Raw genomic sequence first — 17,540 nt, 5'->3', positions numbered from 1 at the left:
ACCCACAGTCTTGCAGCCAGTCTTCAATCTTCGTGATTGAGTTCCCTGGGAAAGTCAGACATCAGATCACTGTGAGAACTGAAGGAAATCAGACTCCTTCCCTGCAACTCACCCTGTTCTCAAGTTTATTCTCACATAAGCCACATTATGAATCCTTTTTTCTCCCCTATAAAACTTTTTTTAAGACACAAAAGGAATATACCCATCTGTAAAATTAGTGGGTATTTCTTCTCTTTGCTCTCCTGTCCCATTCCTTCCAGGAACCTGGAAAATGCCCAGATGTCAGGCCCACTGCTCTCTTTCCCTGAAGATTTGGAATTAAGAGTGACTCTTTCTCCTTAAAAACAAACAAACAAATAAAAACAAAACAACAAAAAACAAACAAAAAAACCCCCAAAACCAAACAAACAGAAAAGTATTATGATTTTTGTTTCCTACTAAATAATCAAGAATGAGTTTATTTATGTAAGATTTTTTCTCTCCAATGGCTGTAGACTCATTTGAAACTCAAAGAAGCTCTGAGAGGCATGTAGAAAAGGTGCTACTACTGTAGAAAAGGTACTACATATCTGTCTCTGGACAAATATGTCTCAGAGAAGTGAGTGACTTGCCAAAGGTCACACAGCTTGTTAGTGACAAAGTTTTGGCCAGAGTCCAAGCATTCAGGTCCTATGAATTTGCAACACAGACAAAATAGAAACACCCCCAAGCATTCAAGGAGAACCCTGGCCTCAGGCACTACAAGATGACACAAAAATGGGCTTCCCTTTGTTTCCTAATCTCATGCTCGTCTCTTTTTCACATAATTCATATTTTGTATTACTTCTCCCCTTAAAACTCATTTAAACCAGTCAAAATGAGCCTCCCTGAAAGCCTAGCCTAAACAAGGAACCCACTGCCCATACTTGGCAGGTCTGTGCCTATTGCCACATTTTCCCTACAAAGACAACACAGAAGTTTGTTTAATGTCTAACTCTTACCTTCCTGGAAAACATCATCCAGGCTGGAAGGCTCAGGGTCTGAGACATCCTGCAGGGCAACTTCAGCCTCCTCTTCCAGAACCTGGGTCTGCCAGTGATGGCTCTGACGGAGCCAGGCCCGGCGCCTTTCCCAGGATGTGGGGCTCAGCACAGAGCCCTCCATGGTCTTGGTTCAGACTTCAGGGTCTCCTGCCACAGTGATGCTGCCCTGAGAGTTGAAGCACAGTGATACTCCCTCATCTTCTATTCCAAAACCACCACTCCCAGGGTGTCCCCCGACCCCAAATCTTCTTGGATCTGCACAAAGGAGCATGATCCCTCTGCTTGCGTTAGGGAGGGGTTAGATGTCTAGTCCTTCCTTCATCTTCCAAAAAAAAAAAAGAGAGAGGAATGCTCTGAAGAATCCAAACACCAGGACAAGTCTTTCAAATCCATATGTCTAGAAACTTCAAATATCATATGGTTAAGGGACATTGAAATAACTCTTCTTATGTTTCATGATAGCTGAAATGGTGTATTAGAAAACATTTTTCTTTTATTCTTAAGAATATTGTTTAAGAATCTTCCTTGACATTAAAATATCTAAATATCTATAAGTTTGCAATTTATAAAATTCACCTTAGAGATTCATGGACATAGATAAGAGTGCAGTGGTTACCAGTGGGACGGGAAGGGAGGACAGGGAAGGAGATGGGAGGAGGGGAGGGGCATAAAGAGAAACAAATATAAAGTGATGAAAGATGATTTGACTTTGGGTGATGGGTATACAACATAATCAACTGTCCAAGTGATGTGGAGATGTTTTCTCTAAATCTATGTACTCTAGTTGACCAATGTCACCTTGTTAAAATTTATTGTCTAAATAAAAATAAATTTAAAAAAATAAAAAATTCACTTTATTTGATTCTCATAAAGGTGTATGAAGAAGTCTCAAATCTCAAAGGTTGAACAGCTTTTCTAAAGTTCCACAAACAGGATGCCACTCTAAATAGTCACTCTGTGGGTTTGTTCATTTTTGTTTCCTCTTTTACATATAGGGGTTCATATAGGATTTCTCTCAGGGAAATAATTTCACAATAAAAATAGCAAGGAGCCTGACCAGTGTGGTGCAGTAAATAGAGCATCAACCTGGGATGCAGAGGTCCCCAGTTTGAAACCCTGAGGTTACTGGCTTGAGCGCGCACTAGTGGACTTGAGTGTGGGCTCATCAGCTTGAGTGCAGGTTGCTGGCTTGAGCGTGGTATCATTAACATGATCCCAAGGTCACTGGCTTGACCAAGGGATCACTGACTCAGCTTGAGCCCCCGGGTCAAGGCACGTATAAGAAGCAATCAATGAACAACTAAAGTGACTCAACTATGAGTTAACGCTTCTCATCTCTTTCCTTCCTCTCTCTCTCTCTCTCTCTCTCTCTCTCTCTCTCGTTTTCTATCTCTCTAAAACAACAACAACAAGGAGACCTTGCCTTAAACAATTAGCAGCCACTACCTTCAGAATCATCACTTTCGACTTTGTGAACTTGGATTTCTCCACAGCTGTAAGTTAATTCCTTAGTTCATCAATGTGTTTATATTTCTTTTAGCACTGCCTAATCAGCACCTCTGTGTTCTTCAAAAGGTTCATTGTGATGGCACTAGCCATTTATTTATTCAAAGAGAAAGAAAGAGGAGAGTAATTATTTAATTGTCCAAATAGAACTTAAAAAGACTGGAGGTGGGCCCTGGCTGGTTGGCTCAGCGGTAGAGCATTGGCCTGGCCTGCAGGAGTCCCAGGTTCGATTCCCAGCCAGGGCACACAGGAGAAGCGCCCATCTGCTTCTCCACCCCTCCCCCTCTCCTTCCTCTCTGTCTCTCTCTCTTCCCCTCCCGCAGCCGAGGCTCCATTGGAGCAAAGATGGCCCGGGCGCTGGGGATGGCTCTGTGGCCTCTGCCTCAGGCGCTAGAGTGGCTCTGGATGCAACAGAGCGATGCCCCAGAGGGGCAGAACATCGCCCCCTGGTGGGCATGCCGGGTGGATCCCGGTCGGGCGCATGCGGGAGTCTGTCTGACTGCCTCCCCATTTCCAGCTTCAGAAAAATGGAAAAAAAAAAAAAAGGACTGGAGGTGAATAAACATTTATTGGTTTTTGTTCTGTCCTCCTGCCGCACTCATGAGTCAGTGGGATTGAGAGCATTGCTCCCTACTGCCCGTCGCTCTGTTCCATGGAGCTGACACAACACCTCATCTTCATAACAAAATTTTAACTGTTAGGGTAAACGGGAAAAATAAAAGAAAAATATAAGGAAAGTGCCAGTTTCCAGAGACTTCTATTCTTCAAACATTTAAAGGCAAAATCATTACTGAGGCATTCAACTAAAAATTTAGGCATTAAAGTAGCTATTTTTCAAGAGAACAACCTGAACGTAAAACACATTCCTAGGACAATAAAATTTATCTGAATGTCTCTGCTTGCTACAGACAAAAACTTATCCAGAGGAAAATAATACATGATTATTATTGTCTGATCTTAATTCTTTTACTTTGGTCCAACCTAAGAATAGTTTTCTCCAAGGAGCAATAGCAGTTGGCAGTATGAAGCTTTGTTTACGCTAGGCAACTGACTTTTTGTCCACTGTCTGTGCTTTTTAAGGGAAATTAAATGATTGAATTAAGCTTGTGACATAGGGAAGCCACAAAGAGGGGTAGCAGAGATAATTTGTTCTTTGGTTAGGGCTGTCATGAGTTGATAAAAAGAGGAAGTGCCCTGGCTGGTTGGCTCAGCAGTAGAGCATTGGTCTGGCATGTGGAAGTCCCAGGTTTGATTCCTGGTCAGGGCACACAGGAGAAGTGCCCATCTGCTTCTTCCCACTTCCCCCTTCTCTCTCTGCCTCTTTCTCTCTTTCCTTCTTGCAGCCATGGCTCAAATGGTTTAAGCAAGTAGGCCCTAGGAGCTAAGGATGGCTCCATGGCCTTGGCCTCAAGCACTAAAATAGCTCAGTTGCTGAGCAACATAGCAGTGGCCCCAGCTGGGCAGAGCATACCCCATGGTGGGCCTGCTGGGTGGATTCCGGTCAGGGCACATGAAGAAGTCTGTCTCTATGCCTCCCCTCCTCTCACTTAATATTAAAAAAAAAAAGAGGATGAAACTGCCACTGGAAATATTGTAGGAAAAGAATCTAAAAAGTCTTGATCAGAGTTTATCTAGTTAGTCTTGCACCTCAAAATATTAAGTAGTTTAGTGTCAGTGAGTCCAGAAAAGAACATGTCAAAGGCTGACTTGCTTATTGTCTTTAAATTGTCTTTAATTCTCATAGCAAATGGAGTTCACTTAAAGCACAAGAACTCTTTAGTTCACAAGAAGGTTTTTGGTGATTAGGGGAATTTAAAAGAAAGAGAGGAAGGAAGGAGGGTAGGAAAGGAGATAAGAAAGAAAGAGAAGAAAGAGGGAAGGAAGGAAGGAAGGACGGAAGGAAGGAAGGAAGGAAGGAAGGAAGGAAGGAAGGAAGGAAGGAAGGAAGGAAGGAAGGAAGAGGGAGGGAGGAAAGAAAGAAGGAAGGAAAAGAAAGAGAGAAAGAGAGAAAGAAAGAAAGAAAGAAAGAAAGAAAGAAAGAAAGAAAGAAAGAAAGAAAGAAAGAAAGAAAGAAGGGAAGGAGAGAAGGAAGGAAGGAAAGAGGAAGGAAGGAAGGAAGGAAGGAAGGAAGGAAGGAAGGAAGGAAGGAAGGAAGGAAGGAAAGAAGGAAGGAAGGAAGGAAGGAAAAAAGGAAAAGAGAGAGAGAAAGGAGAAAAGAGGGAAGGAGGAATACGTGATGCCCACTTGCTGATGGTATAATATTGGAAAACTCAGTCTCCCTTTCTGGTCTTAGTTTCCCAGTCAGGGCACTCTAGCTTAGCACAGTGCAGACACTCACTAATCGAGATGAAAGATGGAGACCTCTTCTTGAGTTTCAACATCTTCTGTGATATGAATCTATTCTATAGTCTTCCCACATGTTTGAAACAACATCACACTCATACCAGCTAATTTCCCCTGAAAATTCTTATCTTTTTATTCATTCTAGGTTTTTCTCATGTTCTTACCTCCCCCCTCACTCCCTTTCAGTCACTCACCCTTTGGCACACTTAACCTGCAAAGTTCAACTCTTTTTTTTTTTTTTGTATTTTTCTGAAGCTGGAAACGGGGAGAGACAGTCAGACTCCCGCATGCGCCCAACCGGGATCCACCCGGCTCGCCCACCAGGGGGCAATGCTCTGCCCACCAGGGGGCGATGCTCTGCCCCTCCAGGGCGTCGCTCTGCCGAGACCAGAGCCACTCTAGCACCTGGGGCAGAGGCCAAGGAGCCATCCCCAGCACCCGGGCCATCTTTGCTCCAATGGAGCCTCGGCTGCGGGAGGGGAAGAGAGAGACAGAGAGGAAGGAGAGGGGGAGGGGTGGAGAAGCAAATGGGCGCTTCTCCTATGTGCCCTGGCGGGGAATCGAACCCGGGTCCCCCGCACACCAGGCCGACGCTCTACTGCTGAGCCAACCGGCCAGGGCTGCAAAGTTCAACTCTTAATCAACTTTCTCCATGAAGCCAGGCCTGAATTCTACAGCCTACAATGGTCACTTTTCACTGAGTTCTTTACCTGCTTAATTTTTTCTTCATTGTCATCACTAAAATAATTTATATTTTATTTGTTGAAATAATTTATTGTTTTACTTTTCTAATTAGAATATAAGTTCCATGAGGACAGAGATTTTTGTCTGGGTTGTTCACTGTTGTGTTCCTAATATCTAAAACAGAGCCTAACTCATTGCAGTTACTTAGTAAATACTTATTCTCCAAATGAATGAATCATTAGTTGTATTTTCTTTTTTTTTTTTTTTTTTTAAATTTTATTTATTTATTTATTCATTTCTAGAGAGGAGAGGGAGAGACAGAGAGAGACAGAGAGAGAGAGAGAGAGAGAAGGGGGGGAGGAGCTGGAAGCATCAACTCCCATATGTGCCTTGACAAGGCAAGCCCAGGGTTTCGAACCGGCGACCTCAGCATTTCCAGGTCAATGCTTTATCCACTGCGCCACCACAGGTCAGGCTAGTTGTATTTTCTTAACTATATATTTCTATTTGTTGTTCTGCCCTATGAAGAAAAGTTTACCCAATGTAAATACCTAAAGAAATTCCTATGGAAAAACAATCCTCAGTACTTAAGAGTTTCCAAGAAAGGTTTACAAATAAATGATTATTATTTTATTATGATAACAACAAGGCTGAACCAGTTAAGACTCTACTGCCTATTAAGAATGATAGCCATTTTCTAAGCAATTTAAGTAGTAATTGAATAATTTCTTCTTTTGAAAAGTCAACAATGGTCTCAAATATGAAATAAAAGATGCAACTATGGAAAATCAGACATGGACCAGGGAATTGAATAAGCTAATATTCCCCAATCTCTGCCACACTTGGGCTGTAGAGACATGTGCATGGAATGTTATAAGGGACACTATAAACACAGCAGTATTATGAGGCAGGGAGAAATTGTCTAGTTAGTGGTAACAACAGGAAGTTGTGCTGCTGGGAGATAAGAGAGTGGGTATTTGTGGACATCTGGAGGAAGCGGCAAATGATTATCAGACAAGCACATCAGCAGTGCAAGTGTCAGAAAGAACTGAAGAATCTGGGGCACACAGCTGTCAAGATAGCACCTTGTAAGGCTTGGGGACCCCTTGTAATAAAGAGAAGAGCATGGAGATATTTCCTCCAAACAAGTCACACAAAATCATACACCCGTATGTACAATGAAATTTGGTGTGGTGAAAAGAGCATTGATTAGAAATCGGGAAATGATAGCTTTCCAATCTTTGTATGCAATTAATAAACCTCTGGCAAGTCAATTAGATTTTATTTTTCTTTCTTTTTTCAATTCTGGAATGTAAAGCTCATTTTAGTTAAAGTATAGTTGATATAGTTCACAAACAATATTATATTAGTTTTGGGTGTCTAACACAGTGATTTGACATTTATATATCTTACAAAGTGATCACCACAAGAAGTCCAGTATCCATCTGTCACCACACACAGTCATTGTGAAATTATTGACTGTTTTCCGTGTATTGCACTTTATATTTCTGTTACCTATTTACCTTATAATTATAAAATTTTACCTCTTAATCCCCTAAACCTTTTTCTTCTTTTTTTTTTTTTTTTTTTTTTTCCTGAAGCTGGAAACAGGGAGAGACAGTCAGACAGACTCCCGCATGCGCCCGACCGGGATCCACCCGGCACGCCCACCATGGGGCGAACGCTCTGCCCACCAGGGGGCGATGCTCTGCCCATCCTGGGCATCGCCATGTTGCGACCAGAGCCACTCTAGCGCCTGGGGCAGAGGCCACAGAGCCATCTCCAGCGCCCGGGCCATCTTTGCTCCAATGGAGCCTTGGCTGCGGGAGGGGAAGAGAGAGACAGAGAGGAAGGCGCGGCGGAGGGGTGGAGAAGCAAATGGGCGCTTCTCCTATGTGCCCTGGCCAGGAATCGAACCTGGGTCCTCCGCACGCTAGGCCGACGCTCTACCGCTGAGCCAACCGGCCAAGGCCCCTAAACCTTTTTGCCGACCCCTTACCCCTCTGGCAACTATCAGTTTTTCTGTATCTATGAGTCTGTTTTGATTGTTCATTTGTTTAGTTTTTTAGATTTCACATATAAGTGAAAAAATACAGTAGTTGTCTTTCTCTGACTTATTTCACATAGCATAATACCTTCTAGGTCTATCCATGTTGTTGCAATGGCAAGATTTCTTTTTTTGTGTGTGTGGCTGAGTATATAACTATTTGTTTATCTTTTGATGCTTTTAAGATCTTTTTATCTTTAACTTTTAACAACTTAATTATAATGTGTCTTGGTTGGGACTCTCTGTACATCCTGGACTTGTGTGTCTTTTTCCTTTTCTAGGTTAGGAAAGTTTGCAACCATTATTTCTTCAAATACATTTTATGCCCCTTTTGCTTTCTTTTCTCCTTCTGGACCCTTATGATTCAAATATTAGTACATTTGATGTTGTCCCAGAGGTCCTTTATGCTGTCCTCATTCTTTTTCAGGTTTTCTGGGTTTTTTTGATCTTCCATTGGGTGATTCCCACAATCATGTTTTTCTGATTGCTGATTGATTTTTTGGTGTCATCTGATTTGCTGTTGATTCCCTGCAGGGTATTTTTCATTTCAGTTGTTATATTCTTCAGTTCTGATCAGTTCTTTTTTTAAAAAAAATTTATCTCTTTGTTGAAATTCTCACTGAGTTTACCCACTTGTATGCAGAGTTTGATGAGCATCTTTATGCCTATTACTTTGTACTCTTTATCTAGTAGACAGCTTAGCTCAGTTTCAATTAGTTCTTTCTCTAGGGGTTTGTCTTTTTGTTTTATTTTGTTTGGAACATATTCTTTTTTCTCCTCATTTTGTCTGTTTATTTCTATATATTAGGTAGGTCAGCTATGTCTCTTGGTCTTAAAAATGTGGCCTTGAGGGGCCCAGTAGTGGAATCCCTCGTTACCTGAGCCAGATGCTCCAGAGGTGTTCCTTGGATGGATGTGTGTGATCTCTTGTTGCGGTTAGGCCACAACTGCTATGGAAACAATTTTATGGAGGCTGGTCCCTAGCCTGCTGGCTGTGAGGCCTGGCCACAACTGTTGCTGGCTCACTGGTGTGCAGGGCAAGCATTTGGTGTGGCTGGCTGTGAGGCTCAGCCATGCTGTTGCACACTGTTGTGTGCTGGTGCTGACCGAGGCCTGCACTGGGTGTGGCAGGAAAGGAGCTACTTTGGAGGGGTGAAAAGTTGATGAGTCCTCAGGGAAATGCCAGGGTGAGGTAAAGAGTATTAGCAAGATTCATGGGGAGTGTCAGAAATGGCACCTGCCAGCATCACACCAGCTAAGTGGGAGAAGAGTAAAGAACGGGATTGGGGGGGACAGCACCCACCAGCACTTCTGACTCAGGAGAAAGTTCCAACAAATTCATATCCCTCTAGCACACATCTTAAAAGTAGTCAATGTATCGCATTCATATATGACCTAGATCCTTTTCCAACTGCTGCCTCTGTGCTGGGACTCAGAAAGAGTGCAACCTGGGTTTCCCACAGCCCTTTGGCTCTATAAGCCCTGACCCAAGCCTTGTTGGTTTTCAAAAACAGACATTATAGGGGTGCCTCTTTCTGGTACAGGTCCCCTAGGATAGGGCTCAGAATCTTTGTTCTTTGGGGACCACCTCTGTTGTTGTGATATCCCGTCTACTTGTTAGTCACCATATGGGGAGTGGAGGGTAGAATAGCTCCTGACTAGACATAGTCTTTACCCCTCCTACCTGTCTCAATGTGGCTTTTGATTTATATACATAGTTGTTGAAAATCTGTTCTACTATTAGTTTTCAGGTTGTTCTCAGAGATAGTTGTTCTATATGTAGTTGTAGTTTTGGTGCCAATAAAAGGAAGTGAGCTCAGACTCTTCCTACTCCACCATCTTGAACTTGAAGCCAGGAGTCTTACTCTTGAACGCCAATTTAGCTAGTCTGTGAAATGTTCCTTGCGATTGGGAGGTACACTGCCCCCACAGCAAATGTGGCTCTCTATGGGACCATCAAGTCATTCTATATTTTCTACTTGGAAATTGGTTTTAGCCTCTAGAAAATGGAATAGTGGGATTCGATGTTGTATAAGTTTGTTGCTAATACCAATGTTTATGAATTTATTCTACTTGAGTTTGAAATATTTGTAAGAATAATATGTGGTAAAATGAATGTGTATAATTCTCTCCATAATAATTAGGAAATGGTCCAGTAGCTTCTGAAGTTACTTCCCATTTAGTAAATTCCCTTTCAAATTAACACTGACTTAAGGGGTTTCTAGATTTCCAATATTCACTGACCTAGGAAAGTTCTGAGCATGAATGAGGGAGGCCGAGAAGGAACCCAAATGTGTGTGATTCAGTCAGATGTTGCTCACTGACCTCCAGCACTTGAACTTTTCTGCTTTTTTGCTTTAGCTTATATAGGTTCATCCACCTTCCTCTCTATCCAAACAAATTCTACCTGACCTTTGAAGGTCTACTCAAGTCATCTGCTTTCCATTACCTACCTCTAACAACTAGCACACATATTATAGTATATTCAACAAGAGATAAATGGCTACCTTTCTCTTCATTATCCACTACTTCTTGTGGCCTATCCCCTAAATCTTATTTCAGGGCCTAGCACAGTACCCTGCAACAGAAGGGGCTCAGTAAATGCTGTATCTGCAGAGCAGTAAGAATTACACTGTGCTGAAAAATCCTCCTTAATGTCATAGGACAGGTACTCCTGACTTTCCCTATGGTCTCAATTCTTAACGTACAGATTTTATATTCCTTGTAGTGAAAAGGAAAAAGGCTTGAATCATAGTCAAGCCAATACTTTGTTGATATATCACATTTTTCGCTCCATAAGATGCACTTTTCCCCCCTCAAAAGCGGAGGGGGAAATGTCCATGCTTCTTATGGAGCAAAAAATATGGTATTTTGTTAAATATTTTAACACACCATTTGGTTCAGAATATTTTTTTCTTATTTTCCTCCTTAAAACCCTAGGTGTGTCTTATGGTCAGGTGCGTCGAATGGAGCGAAAAATACGGTTATATAGGGGTCACATTAGTCTGACTAAATTTATACGCTTAAACTATCAGATTTTCCTCTCTTAATAAAATTCTCTAGAAGTTTTTATCCTAAATTTTCATTCTTTGGTCAAAATTTCTTTCTGGAATCTGCATACCATGTTTCTCAATGCTGTTTTGTATTATAATATTATCTTTATTTCCTATGAGGATATAAATCTGAAGTCTGCCATCTTTTCTGTGACATTCTCAATAATCACACCCTAAAAAAAAACCAACAAAAAACTCTATCCTGGTTCCATAACTACTTTCCTGAGTCATCCCAAAGTCATATTTTTCCCTCCCCTACCATCACTAGCCTGTTGTCCTTTCTTCTTCCCTACATTTCTCACAAGGCTTACTACCCAGATACTTTTTCACAATCTGTGAGGTGTTCTGAAATCTGACCACAACCATGTAGAGTAGGAGAGAATTCTCTGTTCTGAAGATGTTTATAGTTAAAAACAGAAATTACAACAGACATTACAGCAGACAAGGTTGAAGTTAGACAGGAGAAGTCACCTCAACTGGTTTAATATTAGGGAGTGGTTTAAGAGCTTTGAAATTAATATCCTTGAACAAAAATCATCATCAGAAGCAGTAACTTTAGTAGCAGAGAAAACCTTTATGAGTATGTTATTATTACAACACTGAGAATATCAAATACTTCCAGTCTCTGTTTATCAGATATAGTCAGAGCTCCCTTACAAACTAATATGGACAAGTCAAAGCAATATGTAAGATGTATTATGAATACCTTGTATTTATTTATAAAATTTTTCTAGAAAATACATTACTTAATCCTGACAACCACCTTTGAGCTAATTATTGTTATCTGAAGTTCAAAGATGCATGACTTGCGTAAGGTCATATATTTAGGATATCATAATGTTGAGATTGGTCTCAACAGGGTGATCTGCCTTGAGGTGCAGTCTTTTCATTAATAACAGAATAAAAAAATAACTAAGATCACCATTTATGTGTCAGTAGTAAATGTAATTTGCGATAAAAGAAAGGAGAAAATTTTAGTAAAATCTCCATATCACGTTACATAAGCTGTCCATATTACAGCCTAGCATAGAAGAGGCAGCATAAACTAAAAGTAATCTATACCTGACTTTGCAACAATCTTGGTGAAGGAGGTGTTTGGTTATTAGCATAGTATTCTTTCATGACTTCAACTGATTATGAAGCAACGTTGCCTTCTTCAGCCTTATGGAGTGGATTAGCAACAAGGACCCAACTAAGTTCTAGTGGAAAGGAAAAAAATCTGTCTGAAAATTCACATTACTTGTAGATTGCTGTGGAATTCAGAACATTTAACAATGATGATGGAATGGCATAGACCAATCAGAGTTGACACCAAACGCAGCCCCGTGGCCGAGTCTTAGAAGTGCATGGCTGGTGTGACATTGAGTTTTGTTGCCAGTCTTGGGAATCTTGTGTTTGGATAGCAGGGTTTATGGCACTCAAAGGTGTAGTTTATCATAATTTGGTGTGGGCATATTTTAATATTTAACAAGTAGTATGGGCCTACTAATTTTCACCTAGCAAATATTAGTTTTGCTTACAGTTATCTCACCATGGGAATATTTCCAATAGTCTCAGGAAGAATGGTCAACTCCTGAGAAGAAAAACTGTAGAAAGAGATGGGCTATGAATTCAGAATAAGGTTATGGTTTTTTTTGTTGTTGTTGTTGTTTTTTCTGGAATCACAGTTCTAGCTACTTACTGCATGTGCCCTTGGTAAATTACTTATCTCCTCCAAACTCAACTATCTTAACATGTAAAAAAAATAATGTATCAAACTTGTTGGGTTATTGGGGGTTAAAATTGGATAATATACAGGGTGGGGCAAAAATATGTTTACAGTTGTTCTTCTGGAAAATAATACAGCAAATAATAAATAATAATGCAAAAACAAGCACCGTGTTTCATGTACTCACAACTGTAAACTTCCTTTAGCCCCACCGTACATATTAAGTCTCTGGAGTTGTGAAATAAATGATAGCTATTGTTATTATTAATCTAAATTAGTAATCAGTCTAAAACATAAACATTTTCGGGCATAAGGGAAGAGTGGGCAGCTAAGTCCAGTAGTGTGTGTAAAATCCAGATGGCAAGTAAGGGATGCTGCCGTTAAGCACAGATGGAAAGTATGCAATGCAATGACTGGGCCCTTCATTCTTACTTACTGTCCAAAGGGATCTGAGAGACCACATAATTCTGGTCACTCATTTTGCAATTGAAATTAAAAGAGAGAGAGAGAGAGAGAGAGAGAGAGAGAGAGAGAAAGGCTTATCTGAAGCCACGTAGAATATTAATGGTTATAAATGGAAAGCACACTTACAAGTTCTAAGTCCCAGGTGATGCCTGCTTCCTCTATGTCAGATAGCCTTCTTCCTGCCACTCTTGGTCTCCAAGACCCTGCCCCAGGTTTTTGTTTAACACTCTGGATCTCCTCCCCAAGACATGTATCAGACAGATCTCTCTTCTCTTCTGTCTCTATATTTCCTACACCCCAAGCAGTGTCTGTGAACTGGGACTGAGAATGAAAACAAGCGTGGGAGGAGAGGAAAAGGAAACAGAGTTTCCATGATGGGGCCCATAAGACCTTGCACATCTTCTCCACACTTGCAACCCAGACACACGTCACCACCAATGCAAAGGGTTGTGGAAAACCCCAGGACAGCCGATGTTCTTTGTGAATGGGGCAAACTCTACCTCAAGCTAGACTTGACTATTCCCCATTATATACACCCCAACTGCAAGGTCTTCTCACATGCCTTCATAGATAAGAAATATGTTTTTAATTTCAAATCCTCTTTCATGCCACTGCAGTTTATAAGATCATCAGAACAAAAAGTACTCTAAGAATAACATTTGAGCACTCTGAGACTTCTATGATCTAAGGGAGCAGTTCAATCTATTTCAGGAATAAAGGGAGATGTTGTTTGATAAATAATACCAAAAAAATGCCAATTCATTAATATAAGTTTTTCCCACTTTTTTCATCTCATCTTTCCCAAGATACATTTAGCTGAATAAATACTAAAAGAAGACCATCTAAGATCCCCTTTTCTCTTCTCTCTCTCTCTCTCTTTCTTTCTTTTTTTCTTTCTTTCTTTCTTTCTTCTACTTCCACAATTTTGATGAGTTTTATGAAAGGCTTACAAACTGCTACAGTAAATAATAAAGTTGCACATTTGGAAAAAAGTTATCCTGTCTTCTCGGTGTTAAGAGACACTAAATTTTATTCATCTGAATAGGCTCTGAAGACTTCAAGAATAATATAACAGATTGTGGAGAAGTTGTGGGAAAAAAATGAACCCTCATTCACTGCAGTGGAAATGTAAACTAGTACAGCTACTACAGAAAACAATATGAAGGCTCCTCAAAAAATTAGAGATAGAGCCTGACCGGGCGGTGGCGCAGTGGATAGAGCGTCGGACTGGGATGCGGAGGACCCAGGTTCGAGGTCGCCAGCTTGAGCACAGGCTCATCTGATTTGGGCAAGAGCTCACCAGGTTGGACCCAGGGTCACTGGCTTGAGCGGGGGTTACTCGGTCTGCTGTAGCTCTATGGTCAGGGCACATATGGGAAAGCATTAATGAGCAACTAAGGTGTCACAACGAAAAAAACTGATGATTGATGCTTCTCATCTCTCTCTGTTTCTGTCTGTCCCTCTCTCTGACTCTCTCTCTCTGTCCTTGTAAAAATAAATAAATAAATAAAAATTTTAAAAAAGAAAAAAAAATTAAGGATAGAGTTACCATATGACCCAGTAACCCCTTTTTCTGGATATCTACCCCCCCAAAATTGAAAACATTTCTTTGCAAAGATATAGCCACCCCTATGTTATTATGTTCACTGCAGCATTATTCGCTTTGGCCAAGACATGGAAAAAACCAAAGTGTCCTTCAATAGATGACTGGATAAAAGTGATGTAGCACATATATACAATGGAATACTACTCAACAATAAGAAAAAATGGAATGCTGCTATTTGTGACAATATGAATGGACCTTGAGAGTATCATGTTAAGTGAAATAGGTCAGACAGAAAAAGTTAAGAACCATATGATTTCACTCATGTGTAGGATATAAAACCAAAGGCAACAAATAAATAAGGAAAAGCAAACAAACAAAAACTCATAGACACAGACAACAGTATGGTGGTTACCAGGGGGAAGTGGGGTTGGAGTTAGTAAAAGGTAAAAGCTGGCCCTGGCCGGTTGGCTCAGTGGTAGATTGTCGGCCTGGCGTGTGGGGGACCCGGGTTCGATTCCCGGCCAGGGCACATAGGAGAAGCACCCATTTGCTTCTCCACCCCCCCCCCTTTCCTCTCTGTCTCTCTCTTCTCCTCCCGCAGCCAAGGCTCCATTGGAGCAAAGACGGCCCAGGTGCTGGAGTGGCTCTGGTCAGGGCGGAGGGACGCCCAGGAGGGGCAGAGCATCGCCCCCTGGTGGGCAGAGCATCGCCCCTGGCGGGATGCCGGGTGGATCCCGGTCGGGCGCATGCGGGAGTCTGTCTGACTGTCTCTCCCCGTTTCCAGCTTCAAAAAAAAAAAAAGGTAAAAGCTTCCAAATATTATGGTAATGGAAGATGATTTGACTTTGGATGGTGGGTGCACAATGCAAAATGCAGATCATGTATCATAAAAATGTGTGCTTGACACATATATAATTAGTCAATGTCACTCTAATAAATTTAATAAAAAACACAAATACTAAAAAAAAACCCAAAAACCATTTAGTTCATCTGGACCAGTTTAGAGTTTAGTCTAAAGATGACACAGAATGATCAGATACCTTGAATTCTTCAGTCCTATTTCCATGGTAATGAAGCTTTTTCCCACATCTAGTAATTTTTATTCTTCCCTCTTTTTCTTTCACAATATCTGAACCTTCTCTTCTCAAAGTCTGTGTTTACATCTTTTTGCATTAAGCCTGGGCAGAAGCAGGGCACAGAGCACGGTGCCTTGCACACTCTGGTCTTATCCTTTTACATGGAAAACAGAACAGCTGTCAAATGAAAATAAGTGTCTGATCTTTCCCCCTTCTGTAGTCCAGAGTGGACTTTGTAAATCATGGTCAGAGGCAGGACCAAACTTGCTCTCCGTTCTCTATTAGAAAAAAATCATTAACCTTGTGTCGGGTCTCTGTGGCCACTACATAATGTTTCATCACTGAATTCCATCTAACTTTCAGAGGACCAAAGGATTTATGAAGAAGTGTTCTTGGTATGGTTGTAAAGAATTTCTAAACGTCCTGGGGTGCTTGTGAATAAGAAATCATTTGTAGATCTCTTTATCCCCTTTTTATATCTTCAGCTTGTTATTTCTAATAATATATAAAAATAGATAACAAACCTGGTTTACCCTCCTCCTAATAATGCTTCACATTACAGAAGATCACACAAGATCTTTATCTCTAACCACTCAGGCCTAACAACTTTTAAGTCTGAAGCTTGAACACACAAGTTGAAAACCTTCAACATCCAACCTCCTATCCTTGGCACTACTGTGTACTGTCTAGAAAGTCCCCTGGCCTCTCTATTCAAGGCCATTTGTGGTAGATGGAGTCACTATTACTTGCCTAGTTATCTTTTCCAAATCCTTGTGGTCCTATCAAACCACTTCTTTCAAGTTCTTTTATCTTGTCCTTGTTCTGCTCCTTCTTCTTCACCCACTGGTGAGCTCAGTAGCACAGCAGGGGCCTGGGAAAACCCCAGTAGAGTGGATCTTTCCACTCCTCTACTCTCCCCAAAACTCTTCTTGTAGGTGGTGACAGGTCCAGCCTGGCTACCACTAAGACAAGATGTTGGTGAAGCACAGAATCCAATTCCCTCCCCTCCAGGATATGTCAGTCATGAAGTAGTCAACGTATTCATCGATCCATCTCTGAGACGTACAGTTGAAAACCAATCATGGCAGGTAAGTTATCTCTCTTGAGCCTTTCAGTCAATTTGGCCTGGTATCTCCCGGTTGTGTAACTTCACATGTAACCCCAGTCTGCCTCTCTGTAGTTTATCTCCTCAACAGTTTTGTTCCATGGCTTCTGAAGAAAGCTCTATACTCACAAAAAGAAAAACTGATTTAGGTCAAGGAGTCTTAATAATTAGAGTATGGACACTAGAATGGGACCTGCAATGAAGCTAAGAAACTTTTCTCCTGGAGAAACTGTCCAAGTTAGAATCTCATTGAATTTTCAGCAAAAGTGAGCACAGCAAGGCACAGAGATAAACTTCTCAAGTGAGAAAGGTAAAAAATTCCTAAATATTAATTTAGTTCATCAAAGAAAGCCATGTTTTGTGACCCTAGAAAGACTACCCCTTTGATAACGGGAGGAAAAAAGAAAGTAAAGGAACCTTCATGTTCCAAAAGGCACAATGATGAAATTTTTAAGGTTGAAGTCCAATGTGGGGAGATTTTCTCCTGACTTTTCCCCTTTCTTCAAAGAGTACTTTTTCTCTGACTTGTTTTTTTCTGTTTCCCAGTATCACCCTAAATCACTATTGTCTAAAAATTGAAGTGGAAGCTGCACTTACCTGCTTGCTGGTAGAGAGCTAAGTTTGAGGCAAAGCGCTTGTCAAAGCTGGACCCACCCTTTCCCAGGCATGGGGATCTCGGTGAGGACAGTGAGACAGTATCATGTTGCATGATTTACTTTTCTCTTTGTCCTCATTAAACTGCTGTTGCCAGTTTGAAAGAGGAAGCGGAAATGAGAAAACAAACATGCACACATACTCACATATGCACAGTTACCGCCTCCTACCCTGGCCACATCCTCTGCCCTTGCTCAGGAGGCTGGCTGAAGAACAAAGCATTTGCGGAGTGTCGAGCTCACCAGTAGTGAGCCCTTCCCGTCAGAGAGCTGACTTGGTCTCTCCAAAACAACAGATCGTTTCCTAATGGGCAGCCCCTGAACAGCATGTG

General features: G+C 41.3%; 1 protein-coding gene across 3 annotated transcripts in view; it reads right to left on the bottom strand.

The window, feature by feature from the left end:
- The window catches only part of TESPA1 (thymocyte expressed, positive selection associated 1), a 45,792-nt gene extending 28,485 nt beyond the window's left edge, over positions 1-17,307 (bottom strand). For 2 of the 3 annotated variants that reach the window (XR_010729166.1, XM_066258502.1), the window contains exons 1-3: positions 17,153-17,307; positions 981-1,188; positions 3-45 (exon numbers count right to left, since the gene is read on the bottom strand). Coding sequence is in view for 2 of the 3 variants with exons in the window: in XM_066258502.1 (XP_066114599.1) it covers positions 3-45; positions 981-1,143 (206 nt within the window). In the remaining variant the exon portion in view is untranslated. Of the gene's footprint in view, positions 1-2; positions 46-980; positions 1,189-12,954; positions 13,155-17,152 lie in introns of those variants that run through there. The other variant, XM_066258503.1, reaches the window with a different exon arrangement.
- Between the last annotated feature and the right edge of the window lie 233 nt (positions 17,308-17,540).

The sequence above is a fragment of the Saccopteryx bilineata genome, chromosome 2 (assembly GCF_036850765.1).
Source record: "Saccopteryx bilineata isolate mSacBil1 chromosome 2, mSacBil1_pri_phased_curated, whole genome shotgun sequence".
NCBI lineage: Eukaryota > Metazoa > Chordata > Mammalia > Chiroptera > Emballonuridae > Saccopteryx > Saccopteryx bilineata.
This window is presented reverse-complemented; position numbering and strand designations above follow the sequence as displayed.